Consider the following 21,673-nt stretch of genomic DNA (forward strand, 5'->3'; position numbering starts at 1 on the left):
GGCAGGGAAAACCTTAAAGTGCCACTTGTAGTAGACTTTCTGCTTTTTGTTGGTTTTAGAGTTTGGCTACTGGTGCTTCCCAAAAATAATGAAAGCTTAAAAGTAATGTTATTTTTGGAGATTGTCTTTGCCTACAGGCTTGTCCTCTATCCATAATGTGTGAGATTTAATAACCTAATAAGTATAAAACTGATGTATTGTGGGCTTCACAACTTGTTAACATACAGTACAACAAGAGGGTTTAATATCAGTTAAAATGGAATAGAGTCTAAATGCAAATTACATTAATTATTTCATGTTGCCCTTTCCAATGTCCAAAGAAAAGAAGGTTATTATTAACGATAACCATGGCTAATTTCTTTCAAGGACCTCTAGAAAATCTCTCCCGTGACACTAATGAGACACAACAATTGCAAAGTCCAGCAGACGTTTACAACAGCAAGTGATATTGACCCAAACTGTTTGACTGTACACAACCAAACAAAAGTACTACCTGGTTTCAATGAGCATTTTCTTTTCATCAACTGCGAACTGTATTTACCGAACAATAACAACTAGCAAATAAACTAGCCAGCAGATAGCCAATAACCATTAACCAATGGACTATAGTTCTCAATTAGTTGACATTTCACCCTAGTTACCACATGTTAAGGCTAATCTTCCAGGAAAAAAGCCTGGTACTTTTACAAAAAGCCGGGCCAAAGCTCTGAAATGTGATTACAGCTCTAGATCGACTTGAGGGATCCTATACTGGCTGCCTCATAACGGCTTATTGATCCAACACACACACACACACACACACACACACACACACACACACACACACACACACACACACACACACACACACACACACACACACACACACACACACACACACACACACACACACACACACAAACACACACAAACAAACAAACAGACAAATAAAGCCCAAAGTTCAATTATGAAGCAAATGAAACCTTTTCTATTCAAGGCCAGGGCTAAGTGGAGGATCGAAGACTCTTTTCTGACAAATAGGGTTTTCAAATACACTTACAGCTTACAACCTGCTGTGCAGTACATACTGTATACACACACACACACACACACACACACACACACACACACACACACACACACACACACACACACACACACACACACACACACACACACACACACACACACACACACACACACACACACACGGGTGCTAACATGCCTCATAAAATAAACAATCAGCTGCAAATGGCTGCAAATGCTCAGATACACATATGACACACTGGTGCATGCTTGATTGGCTCTGTTGCTGATTAGTTTCAGGGTTAACTGTGTCACTGCCAAGAGCGATTGAGGGGAAACTGAAGCATATTCCCACTTGGCTGCACAATCTTCAGTGGACCACAGAGTTAGCATGCCCAGCCCCAAATATTTTCATTCTAAACAAAAGGCCAAAAACTCTTTATCATGCTTTATTATCTTTTTCGCCCTTCATTTCATCAGACCCCTTCTCTGTCTGTCTCTCTCTGACATGTAATCATACTTTGGATGATATCTAAAAGTGGTCCATTAATGGAGATTGCAGATGAGTCTTGATCCGTTCCTCCATCCATCAATCCCCCCCATTGCATGTTTCTAGGTCACATACTCCGACATAAAACTAATGTTCTGAGCAGTGTCACTTATGAGTCTCTCCGTCTCTGCCAGCTCACCTCTTGATACTCTGACTCTTTTCCCTCTTACTGCACCCTTCACTCCTTCCTCCTCTACTTTATTAATCACACACTCATTTATTCACGCTCTCTTTTACCCTGTCCTTCCGTTCTAATATATGGTCGAGGAATGTGTTTTTAAGAGTCTAGGAGGCGAACAGATGGGAGGGAAAAAAAATTTAATCAGGCTTACAAGACACTCACTACTTCACACACTCCACTGCAAACCTGCAGCGCCATCAGAGCATGTTGTAGTCCACAGCCACGGAACAGGAAGAGCACTCAAGAGAGTGTGTTGGATAAAGAAAACAAAAACACGTCTCTGTGCCTATTTATGTGAGTGTCCGTGTCTGAAAAGCGGGCCAGAAAAATGTGTGTGTGTGTGTGTGTGTGTGTGTGTGTGTGTGTGTGTGTGTGTGTGTATTGCGTGCTTGTCAGATGTTGGCATGTCTTTGTTTGGGCATCTTTAATTCCCAGCCGCATGGCTTCAGCTCATTATTCATCAGGCATAGTGCTCCAAACCTCTCCAGAGGGCTCAGCGTGCTGGGAGATTAAACAACGCAATTGAGCAAACGCACACACACGCACGCACGCACACTTACACACACACGGGAAGAGATATGTCAAACTACTTCCATTCTATCACTGTAAAACACAAATTCCTATGGAGAGCTTTTTGAGCGGGTTTTTAGAAAAGCAGCATTTAAAACCGTGTACAACATATACAACAACAACAACAACATTTAATGTCTGTTCTCTCTGCTGCTGCCGGCCTTCTACTGGAGCTTTTACTCTCTTTCTCCTTCACCCCTCCTCCCTATCTCTAGCTCTTTATCTTTCCCCTCCTCCTGATTTCAATCTCTCCCCATCAAACTCAGCCCGCACACACCACCTAATGGAGTGCGTCAGTGTGCTCAGAGTTGGCTAAGCATGCACTCAGAATTAAGAATTAATGCCGTGGTGCTGCCTAATGCCTCAAAAGTTATGTGCAATGCACGCACATGTGTGTGTTCACATGCATTCCATCACATGGAATAGGAAAGACAAAGCATTTATTGACAGATTCTTCCCCCAATGCCAAGTTGCTCCCCGGATGCTGAATGTGGTTGTCCACTGCTCCTAATGATTGAATTTCACTATATTGTACTATTGTATGTATGTAAGTAAGTAAAGTTTATTTAAATAGCACTTATCACAGACAGAGTCACCAAGTGATTTACGGGCCAAATGAATAAATACATTATAACAAATCGATAATCAGAAAAAGCATAATTAATCACAGTAAATCATAGTAAAACACAAAAGCATAAAATACATAGGAATACACTCAACAATGTGGTTAAACGAACGCCTGACTAAAAAGATGTCTTTAGCTGCTTTTTAAAAATGTCGGCAGAGGCAGCCACTCTTAAGACATGAGGCAAAGTGTTCCATGGTCTAGGAGCAACCGTTTCACCTTTAGTTTTCAGTTTAGAACAGGGAACAGCCAGTAAGCCCTGATCTGAGGACCTCAAAGATCTGCTGACAACATAAGCGTGCAACAGATCACTAATGTAGGCCGGTGCCTGACCATTGATGGCTCTGTAAGAAATTACAAGAATCTTAAACTGGATCCTGAATTTAAGAGGCAGCCAGTGCACTGAGGCCAGGATAGGGGTTATATGACATGACCTTCCTGACTTTGTCAGCAGCATTCTGGACCAATTGTAAACGATCTACAGATGATTTAACGAGGCAAGTAAGAAGAGAATTAGAGTAATCCAAACGTTAGGAAACAAAGGCATGTATAATCATTTCTAACTCAGCATAGGATACACCCTCGAGTTTTGCAATGTTTCGAAGTGTGTGAACTATCTGACGAATAATACATTTTCTTCTTACACACACACACACACACACACACACACACACACACACACACACACAATATACTGTCCAGTAATAGAGTGATTACCGCTGTCACTTACACTGGAAGTAAAGTTCCTCATCTCCCTCTTGAGAAGCTTTGCTGTAGCCGCATTGTCTGCAACGAGAAACAAAGAAAGGCATCAGACAGTGTTTTATCCCAATTGGCAGACAAACAAATACAAGCATCAGACGCTGGTTATCTTACAACATAATAGGTTATATGGAATATGCAAAAACTATGAGATAAGAGAAAGCGAAGACAAGAGTATTGACAGTGGAGATGGAAAAGATACAGAGAGGCATTCACAAAGACCCCTGATGCGACGGCACTGATGAGCAACAGAAGGATCTGAGGCTGAATAAGTGGAAACCCTGCCTGATTTGAATGAGCAAGTCACAGATACACACCGATAGGCTGAGAATTGACACACTATTGTTGTTTCAACCGGATGGATTTTATATGAAAAAAGATGAACACATGCACACAGAGGGACAAAGTTTTTTTCTACACATATGTGCACACGCTGTTATCGCTCATCCCCTGCCACCACATGGGGTCTAAAGACGAAAGAGCTCTCTATGATCTGACTGCTGATGGCTTTTCGGCTTAGAAAACTTGGCTTTTTGCACGCACGCACGCGCGCACACACACACACACACACACACACACACACACACACACACACACACACACACACACACACACTAAGTGAGAGATTAACAAGTGATGAATAGACATTCTGGATGGCCAGCAACATGCTTACTTGGATTAGAGACGGATGAAAAACAAGACAAGAGAGATACAGCCAAGGAATTGAAGGTTTTTAGTACATCAGAAGTTCTTCCAACAAACAGAGTGTTGATCATATATATTCTAAATACATCCCGGATATATATGGATATACACAATCATTAACAGCTACAATCTGAAAAACTCTTTGCAACCCTCAGCAGCATTTTAGTTTATATACTGTGTGGTTTAGGACATGTTTGTGCATGGGTTTATAGGTGCAAGCATCATAACAACAACTGAACGTGGAACACAAACATTGTGGCTGGTTACCATGTTTTCAGGGACTGATTGGTGACTTTGGAGGTGGACAATCTGTACATAGGAAAGTCAACGAGTAAGGTTGTCCATGCATGTGTCTATAGACCTGGACGTGTGTGGGCATTTGTGTGTTTGAGTGAAATATAATATCTGCCCAGGGAGCCGTGTGTTAATGCGAATGTCAGAACACAGCACTTCACACAGAACCGGTGCACAGCTAAGAGGGAGAGAGAGCACAGAGAGCCTGATGGACCCACAGTGTGTGTTTTAAGCATGTGTGTTCCTGTTTCTTTATGTGTGTGAGTATATATGTGCAGGGTTATGCACATGTACGCGCAAACACTTGCGTGCATGCTTTTACAGGATTGCGGGTCTTTTTGCATGTGAGTGTTTGCATGGGGAGATGTGATAGAGGGTGAGGCTGACACATCCCTCATCCTGTGCAGCAGCAGGGTCTGAGACAAGGTCAGGACCCTGTCTGTCAAAACACACCAGCAGACACATGCAGCAGAGGTCCTTAGGGCAGGAGATACCAGACAGGGGAGAAGAGACAAGAATGAATAGATAAGGGAGCACAGCGGAAAGGGAGCGAGGGGGGGAAAGGGAGAGAGATGAGGACAGAGGGCATGGCGGTACCAGGAGAAACAAGATGCAAGAGACCTAACAGGGGAAAAGATGTAAGGGAGAAAATGGTTAACATGACAAGAGGATGAGGGCAAAGCTGGGGATAAATTATTAAGATAAAAATTGAGGAAGTCGGTAGATGGAGAGGCAGCGGAGGAAGTGACAAGAAAATAGGAGGTTATGGATAAGAGGATAATTGGGCAGAAGGGTATGCAAGGAAGAGAAATCGTTGAAGAGGCAAACAGAATATTCCATAAAGTACACGATTAGGGGCAGAGGAAGAAGCAGAGAGAGTAAGAAAGGATGGTAGTGAGGAGTGAATGGATGCTAGAAATCAAAGAAGCAAGGCAGTGGTGGAAAACTGCAGTTACAGTATAGGACATACAGCAGGATGAGTTGATGATGGATGATGGAAAACAGCAAGCAAAAGTACAAAAATAATGGATTTAAGGGACAAGTCAAGTGATATGAAGGATGTGAGGAGACAAGGAGGCAACTAAGCCTTGGATAAAGGAAATATGGAAGAAAAAGAATAATTGGCAGGGCTGCATGAAGGCAAAGTCGCATGACTTGATTCCATTTCCATTACTTCTTTTGAAATGTCACAAAAATGAAATAGCAGATGCAAAGTTGTTCTTTTTGGAGGGTGGCTTCTTTTTTGTGTATAATTCAACGGTAACACCCTATCACATTTTCAGGTTCATTTATATTGTGGCAGAATGCATTACTGAGGATATTGGGCCAAACAGCTTGACAAAAAAGGGACAAAAAAGAGAAACGGTTTTGACTAATTCTCATTCCCTTGGTATCAGGAAAGATTGAGAAAGAAGAAAAAGAAGTGCAGAGGTAGAGAAGAGATAGCAAGACAACTGGGAGGAAATGAAAAAAGGAGAAAAAGGTGTGTGGGGGGTTGGGGGGGGGGGAGAGGGGAGTGCAGGCATGCCAGTGTACCTGGGCATCAGCTGTGTGAAGGGAGGAAGAGGAGAAAGAAGAGGAGGAGGAGGAAGAGTGGAGAAGGAGGTCGAAAGCAGCACCACGCTAGCAGGAGTTACATTGGAGGAGCTCGAACAGACGCTGCTGGGAAAAAAACAAGGGAGGGGAGGGGGGATTGCCAATGTCAATTCTGGCTCTTTCATAACTTTTAAAGATGGTCAGTCAACACAACTTTGGATTGTTGAATAGATTCCTTTTTTCATTCTAACCATTGAGATATGATGGATGATGCCAAGAAAACATGCAAAAATGATTAAATATTCATAGATCACAAATACTATGAAAATATATATATAATATTATATTCTCTATTTTGAAAGTATATCCTGCGGGTTTTTTTATTCTTCGCTAAATCGGTTCCAATGTTATGCTTTTGACTGGAATTCTGGACCAATTTTTTTATTTCACACTTCTGAAGAACCAGATGGCAGAAATAAATGTGTGGATGCCAAAACAATGAAGATTCTGGCCAAATTCTGTCACTATCAGTTCAGCCTCATCAAAAGTTAATTTTGACAAGAACTGTCATCTTAGTTTTAGTCTTTGTTCTTTTAAGATTTTTGAAAATGCATACAGAATTTGTTAATAATAAAAATGCAGACTCCGTTGGAAACTGTACCCTCTGACATTACAACATGGAAAAGAGAATTTTTATCTAAATATGGAAAGGACAGTAGCTATAGAGTGTGAGATGGGTAGAGGATAGGAGGAGGTGATGATACCCTGAAATCATGATTTGGGCTGACAGAATTAGCACTAGCCTTATCTACTTATACACTATGCATCTCAATGGCAAATTCAAATGTTTTGCTCATTTTCAAGTACAAGCACGGGCCCACTCACTCGTGTTTTCAGAAAAGAAGATTAAAGCAGAAAAAGGAACGGATGCCATGTAAATGAAGCCTATTCACCACCTGCTCTTTCCTCTCCATACCTGAATTCTCCTCTAAAATAAAGTGCAGTTATGGAAATAATATGTATAATAGGTGAGAGAGCAGGAATAAAATCTGAGATGACAGGTGAAAGTGAAGCAGAGAGGAATTAGGCCAGCAGAAAGGTATGTGGGGCAAAATACATGGAAATTGGGGAATTTCATGAAGCCACTTTTGTGTAAGTTTATAACATTCAAAACCGTTGTTTTCTTCCATTGCTGGGAGCTGCTCCTTGAAACTAGAATGATCCCTGCTCAAGCATCGTCTCCCTTTTCTTGCACAAAAGGTAAAGACATTATAGTTTTGGGTTAAGAATCATTAACAGGTCCATACTTGAGAATAATAAGTGGCAACATATTTCCAAAACTGATACAGAGCCCTTCGGAAATGCAGCTTTCACATTTAAAATGGAAGATGTTCCTGTCTGCTGGTTGGGGGCTTTCTGAAACATGAAAGCACTGATCTGTACGAGACACACAGGAAACTACAGCACAGTGCTTGAGACCTTTTCTCTTGGCCTGCCCATCTCTCCTGCGTCCCATTTCTTCCCCTTCGAATCATACTTTTTGTCACTGTGTCGCCAAGAGTCAATGGCCCTATGAAATGACCCTCTGCTTTACTTCCCGCTTTTTCCTTTCTTCTTGATCTCTTCTCCATCTCCCACTGCTAATAACTTGTTACTGGCTTACAATACATAGACATACACACACACTAGATCAGAAGACACACACAGGCACGCTGGTGTGGCCAGTGAAGGGTAAAACAATCCCCATCACACTGACCAGTCAAGCCTGGGCTTCCTGGAGAATGTTTGGGCAATGCCCTGGAACTCTAGCTCTATCAAAGTCTGTCAGGCACCAATGGACTCTGTGTGTGTGTATGTGTGTGTGTAAGTGATGAGATAAAGTGTCAAGATAAGGTATTAAAGAGAGGAAAATACAAAGTACTCATTCCCTTTTGTCCTATCATAATTTTCCAAATCTTTCAAGCTGTGGGTTCACTAAGAAATGTGTTTAAATACTTTGTATTATCTTTATAATGCTGAGAATAGTGCCTTGTAAAGGTCTGGACATTTATTCCTCAATGACTTTCACCTTGTCCACTGTTACAGGTGTAAGACCCAAATAAAGGACATGATCTCACCAAACAAGATCAGAAGTCAGTACAGTAGCCTGGATGCACTAATTGACACAGTAAACCTAAAAACACTACCGGTACTACTTCGAATCATCAACCGGCAGAAATACTGGAAAATATGACAGTGCTGCATTCTGTCTATCACATACCTTTACATAGAAAACAAGAGGTAAATAAGCTGCTGGTGTGTTTTGGACTACATAGAGGCACAGACAACCTGCTGACACATACTTACATTAAAAGTGAGCGCCAGCTTTTCTGATAATGTGGGTTTCCATAAATGCAAATGCATGCCTCGAACGCATGTGACCGCCTGTGTCCGTGCCTTCATGTGTGTGCAGTGGGACTCATTTGCATGTGTCTATGTGAGCAGGCAGATCGATGTAACCGAGACCCCACCAGCTGTAGCCGGGAGCTGGCTGTCTTTGCAAACACGAGAGCATGGTAATTGAGGCATCAAGCCATTCCCCTCTTTGTCTCTATGCAAAACATGAAGAGCAAGTTAATGGTCCAGCAGCGATGAACAATGGAGACCACTTGCAATGAATGCAGTGATGGAAATAAAGGAGAGAAAGATAAGCATTATTATTTATTACTAGACCACACACAAGATGACGCTGCCTTCCCTCAAAGCAACAGTGTATTTAAATACTTTTGTGTGTTGTACACTGAGTAAGCACATTTTTGTAAATTCTGTGTTTTTCCACTGCAGTGATGTTGCCTTCATGCGGCTGTGTGCTGCATGTGAGTACATCTATTCCCGTATATTCCTTTATAGATGTTTTAACTGACAGCACCACTTTGTATGGTGCTGCAGGTAGTGAATAAAACCCATTTCCACACCCGGTTGACTCCATCATTGGACTGTTTGTGTCTATCGCGAATCGGTCTGGTGGTCTCTATATGTCACAATCCCCTCTTTATACAGGTAGCTGTGGAATAAGCCTGCTTTGCTTTATCATGATGAGGTGGCACCTATGTAGATCTGTGTGTGTGTGTGTGTGTGTGTGTGTGTGTGTGTGTGTGTGTGTGTGTGTGTGTGTGTGGTTTATCTGTGTTTTTTACGGGAGGCACTGGTTATGGTTAGGGTTAAGGTTAGGGTTAGGTGCCTTGAAGGCAGCGGTCGCAGCGGTACTACCTTGAAGGAGCAGTTGGAGGCAAAAAAAAAACAGAGCGTGTGTGTGTGTGTGTGTGTGTGTGTGTGTGTGTGTGTGTGTGTGTGTGTGTGTGTGTGTGTGTGTGTGTGTGTGTGTAGGACAGAACGAGAGAATGCACACAAACTATTGTTTTGTTTTAATGTATTCGAAAACTCCCTGGACAAATATCAATTGAATGCCACTCAAATGATATTAAAAACACAAACCCCAATTGTTTTCTGGTCATGTGTGTAACTGTGTGGGAGTAGATATGGGCCCCCTACCTATGCGCTTGCGTTTGTGATGGAGTGTACACTATAAATTGTGTGAGCGTGTGTGGGAGTGTGTGAGGCGAGCTGGCAGAATATAGAATTGGACAGGAGTCAAAGAGCAAAGTGGTTGGAACGACAAGCAGAAATGCACTCTTGCCCCCTTCATCTGCTCAGCTGAATAAAACATGCAAGTATACGTCAAGATATACTCAGTAAATGATGCAATAAACAAGACAAGGAAACATGCATTAAAGCGCCTGAGATGACGTAAATAGCAGCATTGAATTGAGACAAAGCTATGCTACAATGTATTAAGTATCTGGATTATTGATCGCTCGATTATGTGCAACTTTCAGTAGGACCATAAACTTGGATTCATTTATGTGATCCTTGCTGCAAAGACTGACAAAAGCAAAAACAAGGCTTGTTTTGTCTATATTGTCTTGAGTATCATATAGGACCACTGCCAGCACTGATTTGCATATAAGCCCCAAACACAAACTTTTTAAGTAGTCAAACATCGGTAAAAGTTTCTCTAATGAAATGTCCCCACAGCTAATGCTACTAACAGAAACAGGTCCTATTTCATGTGGCTATTTAACTTTAATAAGTGCTGGCCTATTAGGTGCAATAGTCACTCTTAAAGGGGAACCTTGCCCGGTTAAAACCAGCTTTGTGTCATCTTTGTGTGGTCAGTGTGTTTAGATGAAAGGTGTATGGCTTCCCTCCGTGGTGCCAGTTTCTTCTCTGCTTCATGGGGAGCTCCGTCCATTGGCAACACAGAGGGAAGAATGAAGGGTGTTTGTTCATCTAAACACAGCCATGACACGGAGATGAATTTAAATTAAAAAGCAAAATAGGTTTTTAAGCACCAGCCGAAACTCTGTTAGTTGTCTCTTTTATAGTTGCTTCACTCTTTAGTCCATTCAGAGGTACTACTGTAGCAACTATGCTGTAATTGCTGGAAAATGTGTAGCAATGTCTAATAATTACCTAAGGCTACAAAACTAATTTAAAATATTAGGCGTGTATCTTTAAACTGTCCTTTACATTATTAAAAATGATGCTATCATAACACGTACTGGCTTGCTTGACCTAATTTTACGCTGGTCATTACAATCCATGCCCTTTAGTTCTCAAATATTCCAAAATTGAATTGTACCAGGCTGCCCCTTTAAAGTAGAAATCAAGAAATAAAGCTTCTTACATTGCTTGCTACAGTCTCAATGGTCACCACAAAACTCTCCCAATTGACTAGACTCGAGCAGTATGCTGAAAGGTCACAGTAATAGAGGAGGAAGTCGGAATAACCCGCAATTCCAACCATTTGTTTTAAGTTAAATACCTTAGTTGTCTCTCATCTTATTTTGATCTTATTTTCAAAATGTAGTCAAAAAATGTATTTGGACTGTCCATTCTTTATTGTAAAAAGCACAAAAGAGTTTTGAACACTCTTTAGTGGCAACTATGGGTCTGAGTATACCATATGGCAGCGGTTATTCAAGCGACACTGCTTTAACCTTCCTCTCATCTGCTTTGCTGCTTCACAATTCCCACTTCTCTATGTGAAAACTAATTAGATAGCAAAGAACTATGAACTCCTAGCCAAGAAAACGATCAAAGAAGGTTTTGACCCTGCCAACGTTTTACCCTCGACATAGACAGCACCATTATCAGTCTGACTTCTTTATGTTGCATATTAAATGATGAGTCTAACTGGTTATCGTGTAATTTTAGCCATTCTCTCCCCGTCGCTGCACATTTCTTTCACAGAGGGAACTCCTCGTCACTGGATTACTGTAATCTGGATTTAACAGAGTATCGTGTGACAGTTGACTGGATATGTGATTGAGTCTACGAGTGTTTGTACACATGTGCATGTCCGTGTGTGTTTGTGTAACATGCAGAGGGTATTAAAATCTTAGAATGACAGAATGAGCCATAGGGATAATGTAATATATAATAGTGGATAATGCATGTTTTTACGACTGTAAATATATATAATACATATCTACCTCCTCCAGATGAGCAGGCCAACTCCCATGGAGAGCAGCATGATCAGGGCGGCCACGGACACGACGACAATGATCACCACTGGACTCTGTTCACTGGACGCCAGTGCTACTGTAAATGACAAAACACTCGCTCATTGCACATATGAACAAAAACACACACCTTAGCTGAAATGGCAATTTAACACACCAGCATGCAGTGCACATACTGTACATTCAATTACTGTATATTAGATGTGAACTAGAAGAGTAGATGAGATCAAATAATAAGGCAATGACCTTTAGGGGCGAATTCATTTAACAGGAAGTTGATTAGAGTCGAGGGTAAACTGATGTTTTCCTATTTTCGAAAGCCAAGACCTCTTCTACATTATTAATATTATACTTGACCCTCCTATATTAAATAGTTTGAAAGTGTTTTCATACACTCCGCTTCACTAAAATGACTCAAAGGAACAGAAATGATATGACACCATGTGTTTCAGTAATACACAGTATACTGTCAATCACGTTACATTAACTTCATCCACAGATGGCAGTTTGGCAAGTTTGCCAGTTGTCAGAATTGTAGATTTTCACATTTCCATTTTTTTTATAAGCAATTTAAAGACTTCTCATCCATGCTGGTTTAAAAGCTGTTGTTGATGACCTTGCAATCACTTGTACAATTATTAAAAACAGTAATAGCTTTGGCATCTGCTGTTACCGAGGTAAAAAACTAACTTTGAACCTCAACAGATCTGCAATATTTACCATCCTGGGACACAGCACAGCATGCAGTAGCTATTAGTTATCTTCACAAAACAGAAAATTAATCTTCAGCACCACAATGTAAACACTTACTAAAGAACATGAATTCCCCCACTCTGTATTGAAGCTGTGTACACCCATCCATTGTTTGCTTACAATCAGCCTACAAATACTTATAGTCGCTTAATGCATTGTTCCCTTGACAGATAAATGTCATACTTGTGTGATTGAGGTTGATGATAATGTATTGTTAGTATTGTATAAAATCTGTTTGCATGCCTGCGTTTCGTATGTGGCCACTAGAGGTTTCTGTGTTGCTGCTTTGTAAGTGTGTCAGGTCACTCATTTGACTCTTGATCTAGCCTGAGCAGATGAAGCATACTCAATATGCATTATCCCAAAAAAGTTATTGTGCAACTAAGAGCCCTCACCCTAAAGCAAAACAAAGAAGTGTGTCGCCATTCGTTTAAAAACAAATACATAATCTGTAAAACTGGTCTTTGGCCAACTGTAGAATTGTCGTGCAGGGCAACTCTCGGGTGAAATAGACTTTGAATGCTCAACAAATCCCTTTCCTGGGTAAATAAAAGCTTTAAAACAAAGGATTCATGAGATGACACAAGGGACATGGTATCAACTTGCACAAAGGAGAAACATTTCACAGTTTACTAGTAAAATCTTGCATCTTCACACATAATCTCAGACATAGTCACTTCCCATTCTTTGTCTCTCCCCATTTCTCTCTCACTCTAGCCGCACGGTTAATTGTGTGGGCTGGCCAGGTGCCTACACAAACCCCCTATCCCAAGCTGCCTGGCGGTGCTGAGAAGAGGGAGTGAAGAGAAAGTGAGGAGGAGAAGGGGGGAGGAGGAGGCGTAAAACGGCTACTCACACTCGCCAAGTGTCTGTAGCTCCAGGGGAGCGCTGTACGCTCCGTAGTCGATGGGAGGTGGAGAGGAGGACGATGAAGAAGAGGAAGAAGTAGAGGAGGATGAGGAGGCAGAGGATGATGACAGAGGGGAGGAGGACAGGGATGAGGAGGGGGCCGGCGTGGAGAAAGGGCGGATGAGGAAGACATATGTGGTGCCAGGTTTGAGGTTGTTGACACTGATCCGTGTGGCGGCGGTCTTCACAGTAGAATAACTCTGATCCTTTTGTTCCTGCGGAGACAGAAAGTGAAGTGAGACATGGAGAAAACAAAGGAGGAGGAGTGCGACGAGTAGGTGGAATCCATTTGTGAGACGCCTTGTTCATTTTCATGGCACAGTTTGTAATGCTGGGAGACGTGTGAGACGATTCAAAGAGTCAGACAAAGTTTTCAGACAAGCTGAGGAGTCAGACTTCTTTAAACTGCTTTCAATAAGTATCACTGTTTGCTTTGGAATTAAATTATGAAAAACCTTGGTAATAAAAGCACGGCTCTATTCATTAGAGAGGTCTTCAGAAAACAAATCAAAAATGGTGCTGATTTGTTTCTGTCTGTGAGAATGACTCACTCACACAAGTGGACACAATGGGGGCAGTGAGTAGGTGACACATTAATATAATCACTCCACTTGTTGTCTGATATGTTTGTTTTTGCCTGCGTTCCCTTTCCCACCTTGTTTCAACAAATAATCCTTATTTTATCTTTGCATGTCATGCCTCTGCATGTCAACAATATCACTTCAATTGAGATTGAGCTTCTATTACAACTTTGATGATAAATCAGATTTAATAGTCACGGTAAAGCAAGTGAAAGAGTAAGTTTTGAGTGTGCACAATGCTACTTGCATGAGCTTTATTGCTTTTTAAGTCCAAGAATAGCATTGCACAAAGGGGGGATAGCAGAACGAACGTCAGAGAGAGGGACGCAGGCAGAATGAAATAAAGAGAGATGAAATGAGACAGAGAATGGCAGCTACTGTATAATGAGTGACTCCTGTGGAGTGAGCTAATATAGTATGTGACACAGAGAAGAGATGGGCATGGGAGGATGGACAGGAAAACACAGAGCCCCCAGAAAAGATTGGTCACAGATGACACTTTGTTATACCAAGTTATGAATAAACAGTGAATTAAACATTATTAGTCTCACCATTGTTGGTCATTAATGTCGTCACAATGTGTTATTTGTTGTGATCCAGATTCAACAGATTTTTACATACACATACAGCAATACCGGTATGTGGGTTCATACTGTAAAGCTGCATCCTGATATACATACTGACTATACACTGACTAAGCAAAGCCATATTTCATACTTTAATAGGCTTATTGCTGCAGTGTAGTTGTATTGCCTTTTCATTTTGTGTTCACGTGTGTTAATTTTGTTGTCACTCTCCGTTATTCTCCATCTGTCCTTTACTTTCCCTCCATTCATCTGCCTCCCTCATTCTGCTTTTCTTCTGCCTCTAGCCTTACAAAGCACCTCCATTCCTTTCTTTTTATCACTGTGCTCTTACAAGCATCTTTCCACCAAGTCATCTTCCCCTCATCTGTCCCTAATACCCTCTCTAACCTTTTCTCTCCCTCAGTTATCACACAGGCACCTCATTCTTTCAAAACACTCTGCTGTATACCTCTTGTTATCTCCTATCTTTGCTCAAGTCTTTCCTCACCCAACCCTCCCTCTCCTCTGAATCTTTTTTTTTTTTCTAAAGCCGTGGGAGTAGAACAGTGAGGAGCAGGGCTTTATTAAATATGGCGAAGCATAGAGAAGAGAAGGAGGTGTGAAAATGGGTTCGAGTGTGACACAGCCAAATACAAAGACCTTGCGTTGCCAGAAAATGCAGCCTATGAAAATGGAGAAGTGTGAGCGTGACAGCTGTGATTTACGTGCATGACAGATTTACTGTGAATACTGGTTTGTCACAATCTGACTAAGTGCTATAGTAAATGATCGTGATAAGGCCGATGAAATTACACTGGTTATCCGTAAGAGCAAAAGAAAATGTGTCAGTGACATGGACTTAGGGTTATACATAATTGGCCCTTGAAATGCACTAAAAGTCACACAACAGCAGTCAGTATACCACTTCCCCTAGTTACCTTTGTTGTAAGTTTCTATTCTCCTTAAAGTTTTCATCACCAATGTTAGCATGGTTTACCAAAACAAAAGGAAACTTGAAGATTATTTTGGTGTCTATGCTGTCACCATGGATACCAACTGGAACCCGAATGATACTGGATTTTCAATTTCGATAGCGATTTTGATATTTAGGAGTTTTAAAAAAAATCTAATACTTATTCAGTATACTGGCTGTTAATTGTTGTTTTTACAGAAACATATAGCATTAAGAAAAATAAAATCTAATAAAATACAAAAAATAAATCATTAAAGAGGCCCACCATCAATGTTACAAGAAGTTCAGTTTACTTGTCATGAGGAGTTCTACCTCAGACAGTGAAAGCAGCTTAAGGGAGGATCTAATGAAAGACACTATTGAGTTGCATTATTATATGGAACACTTTTTAGGCTTTCTGTCTCCGCTACTGTGATTTTGACCTTTTATTTCTCTTGTGAGTCCCGTAACTTTATGGAAGCGCAAGACAAAAATCACTGTAAAATCCCTATAATATCCTTCAAATTTGGTTATCAAAGAATTGTGACCAAAACATATACAGAGCAGAATATTTTACACATAATAATTAACCTATCAGTGCTCTCTGGTACACAAAACCATGTTATTGTGACACCACTTTGGCACAAATACTGATAAAAAGGATAAAATTGTCAAATAAAATCAGTAAATGCTGTATCATATGGGTTCTAATACCAAAGGAACAATATTAAAAAACATATTCCTTTAACTTTTATATTCCTTTATTGCTTCCCTCCATTTGGTTGCTGGACTTTTTATTTTTATTTATTATTATTATTAATTTATATCAAGAATAAACATGACAAATTAAGGTTAGTGATGTAGCAGAAAAACACCAGTGAGCAACAATGATGTGGACAGATTGTACCAGTGGATTTACCTTCTCATAGTATTTGACCTCATATTCAGTGCGGCTGCTGTTTGGGTAAGAAGGCTCCCTCCACACCAAGGTTATGCTCTTCTGCTCAATCTTCTCCGCTCGCAGGTCACTGATCAGAGATGGTGCTACAAAGACGAGATGAGAGAGAGATGAGTTTGGGGATTCCAGTCTCATTCAATATAAATACAATAGCTCGAGGAGTTTTCTTGAGAACATCAAGAACAGTCTTTCTCTGCTGTATTGCCATCTTTTATACAAAGCTTGACGGTGCAGGCAAAGGTCAAGGGAGGAAGACAGTGAATTCTCTCCTCTTAAGGAGGATTTTGCCAAAAAGCAGGCATTGATATATACAGTATACCCTACTGTATTCAGAGATCTGAGATGAGAGGGCAAAACAAGAAGGAAGCAAATATGGATTGTGGGCATAAGAGGACAGTGGGGGAAGTCCAACAAGGATGTAAGGAGAGAAGAGGAACAAAGGGAGTGACTTACGAGGACGAGGACTTAATTATTGAAGCTGAGCTGTGTCAGAGCAGGCAGCTTCATCGCACTCCGTGAAAGGACAAACACTACGTGTGCGTGTGTGTCATTGAACAGGGCCTGGATTGGTAGACGGATAGAGAGACTGTCAGTTATCCTGGACTCCTTGTTTCCTCTCAGAGTCTCTCATTTAAACTGACCTCAGAACTTTTTCTGACTCAATCTAGAAGAGCCGCAGTGAAATTGAGCCTGACGGATATTTCATCTGTTATTGATCACAATAGAGGAACAAAATTGAAGATGAATTATACCGTACAAAGCTTTCCAAATTTAGATGCAGTGTGTAATGGCGCAGCTCGCTAAGCAAACAATTTCATTACTGAGAAAAGATCGGTTCTTTGTTTTTCTGTCAACAAATGACAGGCAGCACATAGTATGATAACTGGCAAGCACCACCCACTCTTGCTTAAGTGCTAATTATGCTGTGTATAATGAAGTAGCCAAATAGGTTGTCACTCCAAAATACTAAGAAAAATAAAGGGGTGCAGTTAGCTTAGTGAAAAGGTCTTTATGTTTGGGAGGAGCGCTGACATTAAGGCCATTAGGGTTAATTTTAGTGGCAGGGGAGTGTAAGGGGTGTTTCCTGTCATCTTTCTTGTACTGGATTAAAATTATTGCTGTTTTTCACTTACTTAAACCTTTCAATGTAATTCAAAAATAAATGATCCTCAGGATTTTCCACGACATTAAAGTCACTTTTCCTTATTTCTTGACATTTATTTCTGTCCCTGATTGTCTTCTGTTTTTATTCTATCCTTCTCCTCTCAGTCACCCCATCAGTTGACGGCTCCTCTTTCCTTTCCTCTTCTCTTTTTCTCTGAAATTTTTTTTTTTTTCTCTTTTTATGAGCAGCCTCACTAATGAATATGTTCTGCCTGTCACTCACATATGAGCGAAACTACACACACACACACACACACACACACACACACACACACACACACACACACACACACACACACACACACACACACACACACACACACACACACACACACACACACACACACACACAGCATCTGTGCAGCTCCTTCGGTCCTCTTGAACAGCAGGATAATAAAGTCATTTTAGGCAGCAGATCAAAGAAACACTCAATCTGTCTCTCACTGTCTGTCTCTATCTGTGTGGGTTTTTTATGTCTGAAAACAGGTATTATCCATTATTCATGGTGACTTCTGTGAATTTTTGTATCATTGCATTTTATGACTGCCCAATCAAGTTGAACAGAGAAGGAAGAAAACCCAGGCCGAATGATAGACCAGCATGTGTGTATGTGCATGTGTGACTGTGAGTGTCTGTGTGTCTCTCAATTTGTGTCCAGTAGGAAAGTGGCTTGGTCCTTCATGGAAAGAAAAAAATAAATAAATAAAAAAGTAAAACTGCAATTCCGAATCATAAAGGGAAATCTAGTGAGCAGGTTAACAATTCAACATGTTATTTTTATTAAAATAAATGATTCACTTAGGGTTAGGAGTCAATAGCAATGAGCCTTTGCAGTTAGTCGTCATTGTGTCAATTCTGTTCATGCTAATGTTTATATGATTATGCAAATAAAACAAAACATTATAATACATTATATTATATATAGGCACAACACCTAATTAGAATTACCCAAAGAGTCTGACTAGTTGCACATTTTTCTTGTGTTTCTGATCTTTGACAAGATACAGTAAATGCAGTTTGGTGCCCATTATTATTTACAGAAAAGTACAAATAAAATATCTGAAATAGTATATGAGAACATAGCTGGTTTGGTTTGAGGGGGGACTTTAATGTTTGATTTGCATTAAAACAATTATTCCATCCCTGAATGTGAAAAAACTTAAAAATAAATAAATAAATATTCAATGTTCAGAAAAAGCTAATTGTTCCAATTAGTGGCATTTTGAAAGCATGAACACTTTGCTTTAAGGCATCCAGTCATTGTAATATACCCACATAATGCAACATAAGCGACAGACGTAAACAGTAAGCTGTAGGGGGAGGGGAGTTGTAGGAAAAAAGAAAGACACTGAAGGAGAAGGAAAGATGCTAATTAACAGTATACAGGAATGTATAAACACTTGCAGAGCGATTATTCTTTATAATTAATGAATATGTACAGGCATTTATTATATAATCTAGAGGAAATAGACTGGAGCCTAGCTCATGGAAAAATAAAGCAATTACTCCCACAGTACATGAGAGGGGGGTGAGACAAAGGACAAAATAAACAAATTGAGAAAAAAAGAGGTGCTAGGTAGTTGATGAAATGAAAGGTTAAAGTGAAAGGAAGTTCTAACAGACACCCTTCCTTTCTTAAAGTCCCTGCCAACCAAACACAAAGAGAAACTCAGGGCTAGATTTATCAAGCCGTTTGCGCCTGTTTCCAGGCGCTAATTGGTCGCAAAGACGGACGTAACCGATGCGGGCTATTTACAAACAGGGCGCACTTGGGTAAAATCGCAGATTGTCTGCCACATGAGCGAGAAGAGACAAGTTGCGCTTTCAATATGCGTTCGTGGGAGGGTCGTGGGGAAAGTGGGAGTTCCACCCAAAAAGGTGGGAGGATAAGCGCAAAGTGCACCTAATTATATATTCCGTGGTATTTACAAAGACTGTCAGTAAGAGCGCGCCTCTATTCTGCGGGGGAAATTCTCTGCCTCTTTAAACCAGCCGCAATCGAGTTTCCTCGTAGACCTTTATGCCGCTGGTGAAATGGCAACAGTAATTTGAGCAAGACAAAGACATAGGTGAGGCTGAAAATATTTTTAACACAAGAATCACACTTTGTCAGTGAACACAACATAATTTAGCGTTACAGATCAAGCAGACATGCAATATTAGAGTTACTGGAAGAAATCAAAGATGAAATTGAATCTCCCACTCAGCGTTCACATCCCACTCCAGCAGTTGTTAAACTCCTCGCTACATTACAAATATTGGCATCAGGATCATTTCAAACAGTCATAGCATCAGCAGTGGGAATATTGCAGTCTGCACTCAGCCGTATCATAGCACAAGTACCGCTTTGCTACAGCGCAATTTACGGTATAGTGGGCGGAGAAAGACGCTGATTGCCTGATGGGTGTCAGGGTTGATAAATACTACGCAAACTGTGGAAGCATAGCGTGCGCCATTACCGAACTCGCATAAATGGACGCAGCGCAAACTGCGCTAGTGTTAGTAAATCTAGCCCTCAGTCTAACTAAACCAAGAGCAAGGTGTCAACCTGCTCTCCCCATCTATAACTGCAGGCTGTTGTTTGCTTCTTTTTCCTTCCTAGTGTGTTGAATTATGCATAGGACTGGTGCCTGCCTCCACACCAACCAAATCGCATCAAAGCTTAATCTGACACATACAAATCAGGTGAGCATGAGTTCTCCATCGATGCACACACACACACACACACACACACACACACACACACACACACACACACACACACACACACACACACACACACACACACACACACACACACACACACACACACACACACACACACACACACACACACACACACACACACACACACACACTACCCCAAAGGCTTAAATACAAAAGTAATGCACTGGTTAAAGTGGTGTTGAAATGTGCCAGACAGAACCAGTGTCTGAACTGCGAGTACATTTTTACACTCTGTTGATACATTACACACAGGCCCGAAATACACACACATGCACAAACAGGACCTATACATGCGCTAATTGGAGAAATGTCAGTGTGAGGGGGCTGGCCCATGAAGGGTGTCCCAAGCTGTTGGGGGTTCGGTGCCTTGGCCCGTACGGGAACTTGAACCAGCCACCCTCCGGTTCCCAAGCCAAGTCATTACAGACTGAGGTACCACTGCCCCAAACAGCACATATACCAAAAGTGTGATACAATATGAACACTAATACATATCAGACTTTAATATTAAACTGGAAGGGGCCTTTCGTAAGGCCTGAAAAAACCTTCGTTCGTAGCTTCTAAAACATATTTACTAATGAAATTATAAAGAAATATGCACCAGAATTTGAATTTGCCATTTTGTTAGCTACCGTATTGTCTAGAAAATGTCTTCTAGGAAAAAGAAGTTTGATCTGTTTGGGATAAACTTCAGAATATCAGTATCTATGAGAAATTTGGACACAACTATGGAAGCAATGGTTAGTATGTGGATATAATAGTTTGCAAGACATACACACAATCAGTTGGCATAAGTGCAGATACTGTGCGCCCACCACTTCAACACAACACACACAGCACAAACAACCGTGTATGGCAGCAAATGGCGGGTAGTGCTGGTCTTGGCGTTTCATTTGAGAGGAAGAAATCGATGCCGACTGCTGTGTGAAATGGCTTTTGCACTCAAACATGTACACACAGACACACACAATTGCACAGTGCTTTTCACAAGTAATATAGAAGAGGTGATGGCCTTGTGGGGCAATAAGCTTCTCCAGCTCTGCTGTGGAAGTACGCAGCAGACGTTTTCAAAGCCTCATCATACAGCAGAAATTGCATGGCAGACACACTGATAGGCACTCGTCACAAAGACATACAGCTCCTGATAAGATCCGGTATGAAAGCTTTGCTGTACACATACCAATCACTGCTAGAGATAATGATCTTTAGACTTCAAAGGGACACTATGATGAGAGCGAAAAAGTGAGTCATGAGGAAGTATAATAGAAAGA

At 40.9% G+C, this 21,673-nt stretch overlaps 1 protein-coding gene across 1 annotated transcript in view; it reads right to left on the reverse strand.

Annotated features, from left to right (window-relative positions):
• LOC120571306 (ephrin type-A receptor 7-like) overlaps positions 1-21,673 on the reverse strand; it is a 150,308-nt gene that overhangs the window by 12,818 nt on the left and 115,817 nt on the right. The window contains exons 6-9 of the mRNA XM_039820189.1: positions 16,473-16,597; positions 13,402-13,669; positions 11,763-11,871; positions 3,662-3,717 (exon numbers count right to left, since the gene is read on the reverse strand). Of these exons, the coding sequence (XP_039676123.1) occupies positions 3,662-3,717; positions 11,763-11,871; positions 13,402-13,669; positions 16,473-16,597 (558 nt within the window). The remainder of the gene's footprint in view (positions 1-3,661; positions 3,718-11,762; positions 11,872-13,401; positions 13,670-16,472; positions 16,598-21,673) is intronic.

This window comes from Perca fluviatilis, chromosome 13, assembly GCF_010015445.1.
Source record: "Perca fluviatilis chromosome 13, GENO_Pfluv_1.0, whole genome shotgun sequence".
NCBI classification, from domain to species: Eukaryota; Metazoa; Chordata; class Actinopteri; order Perciformes; family Percidae; genus Perca; species Perca fluviatilis.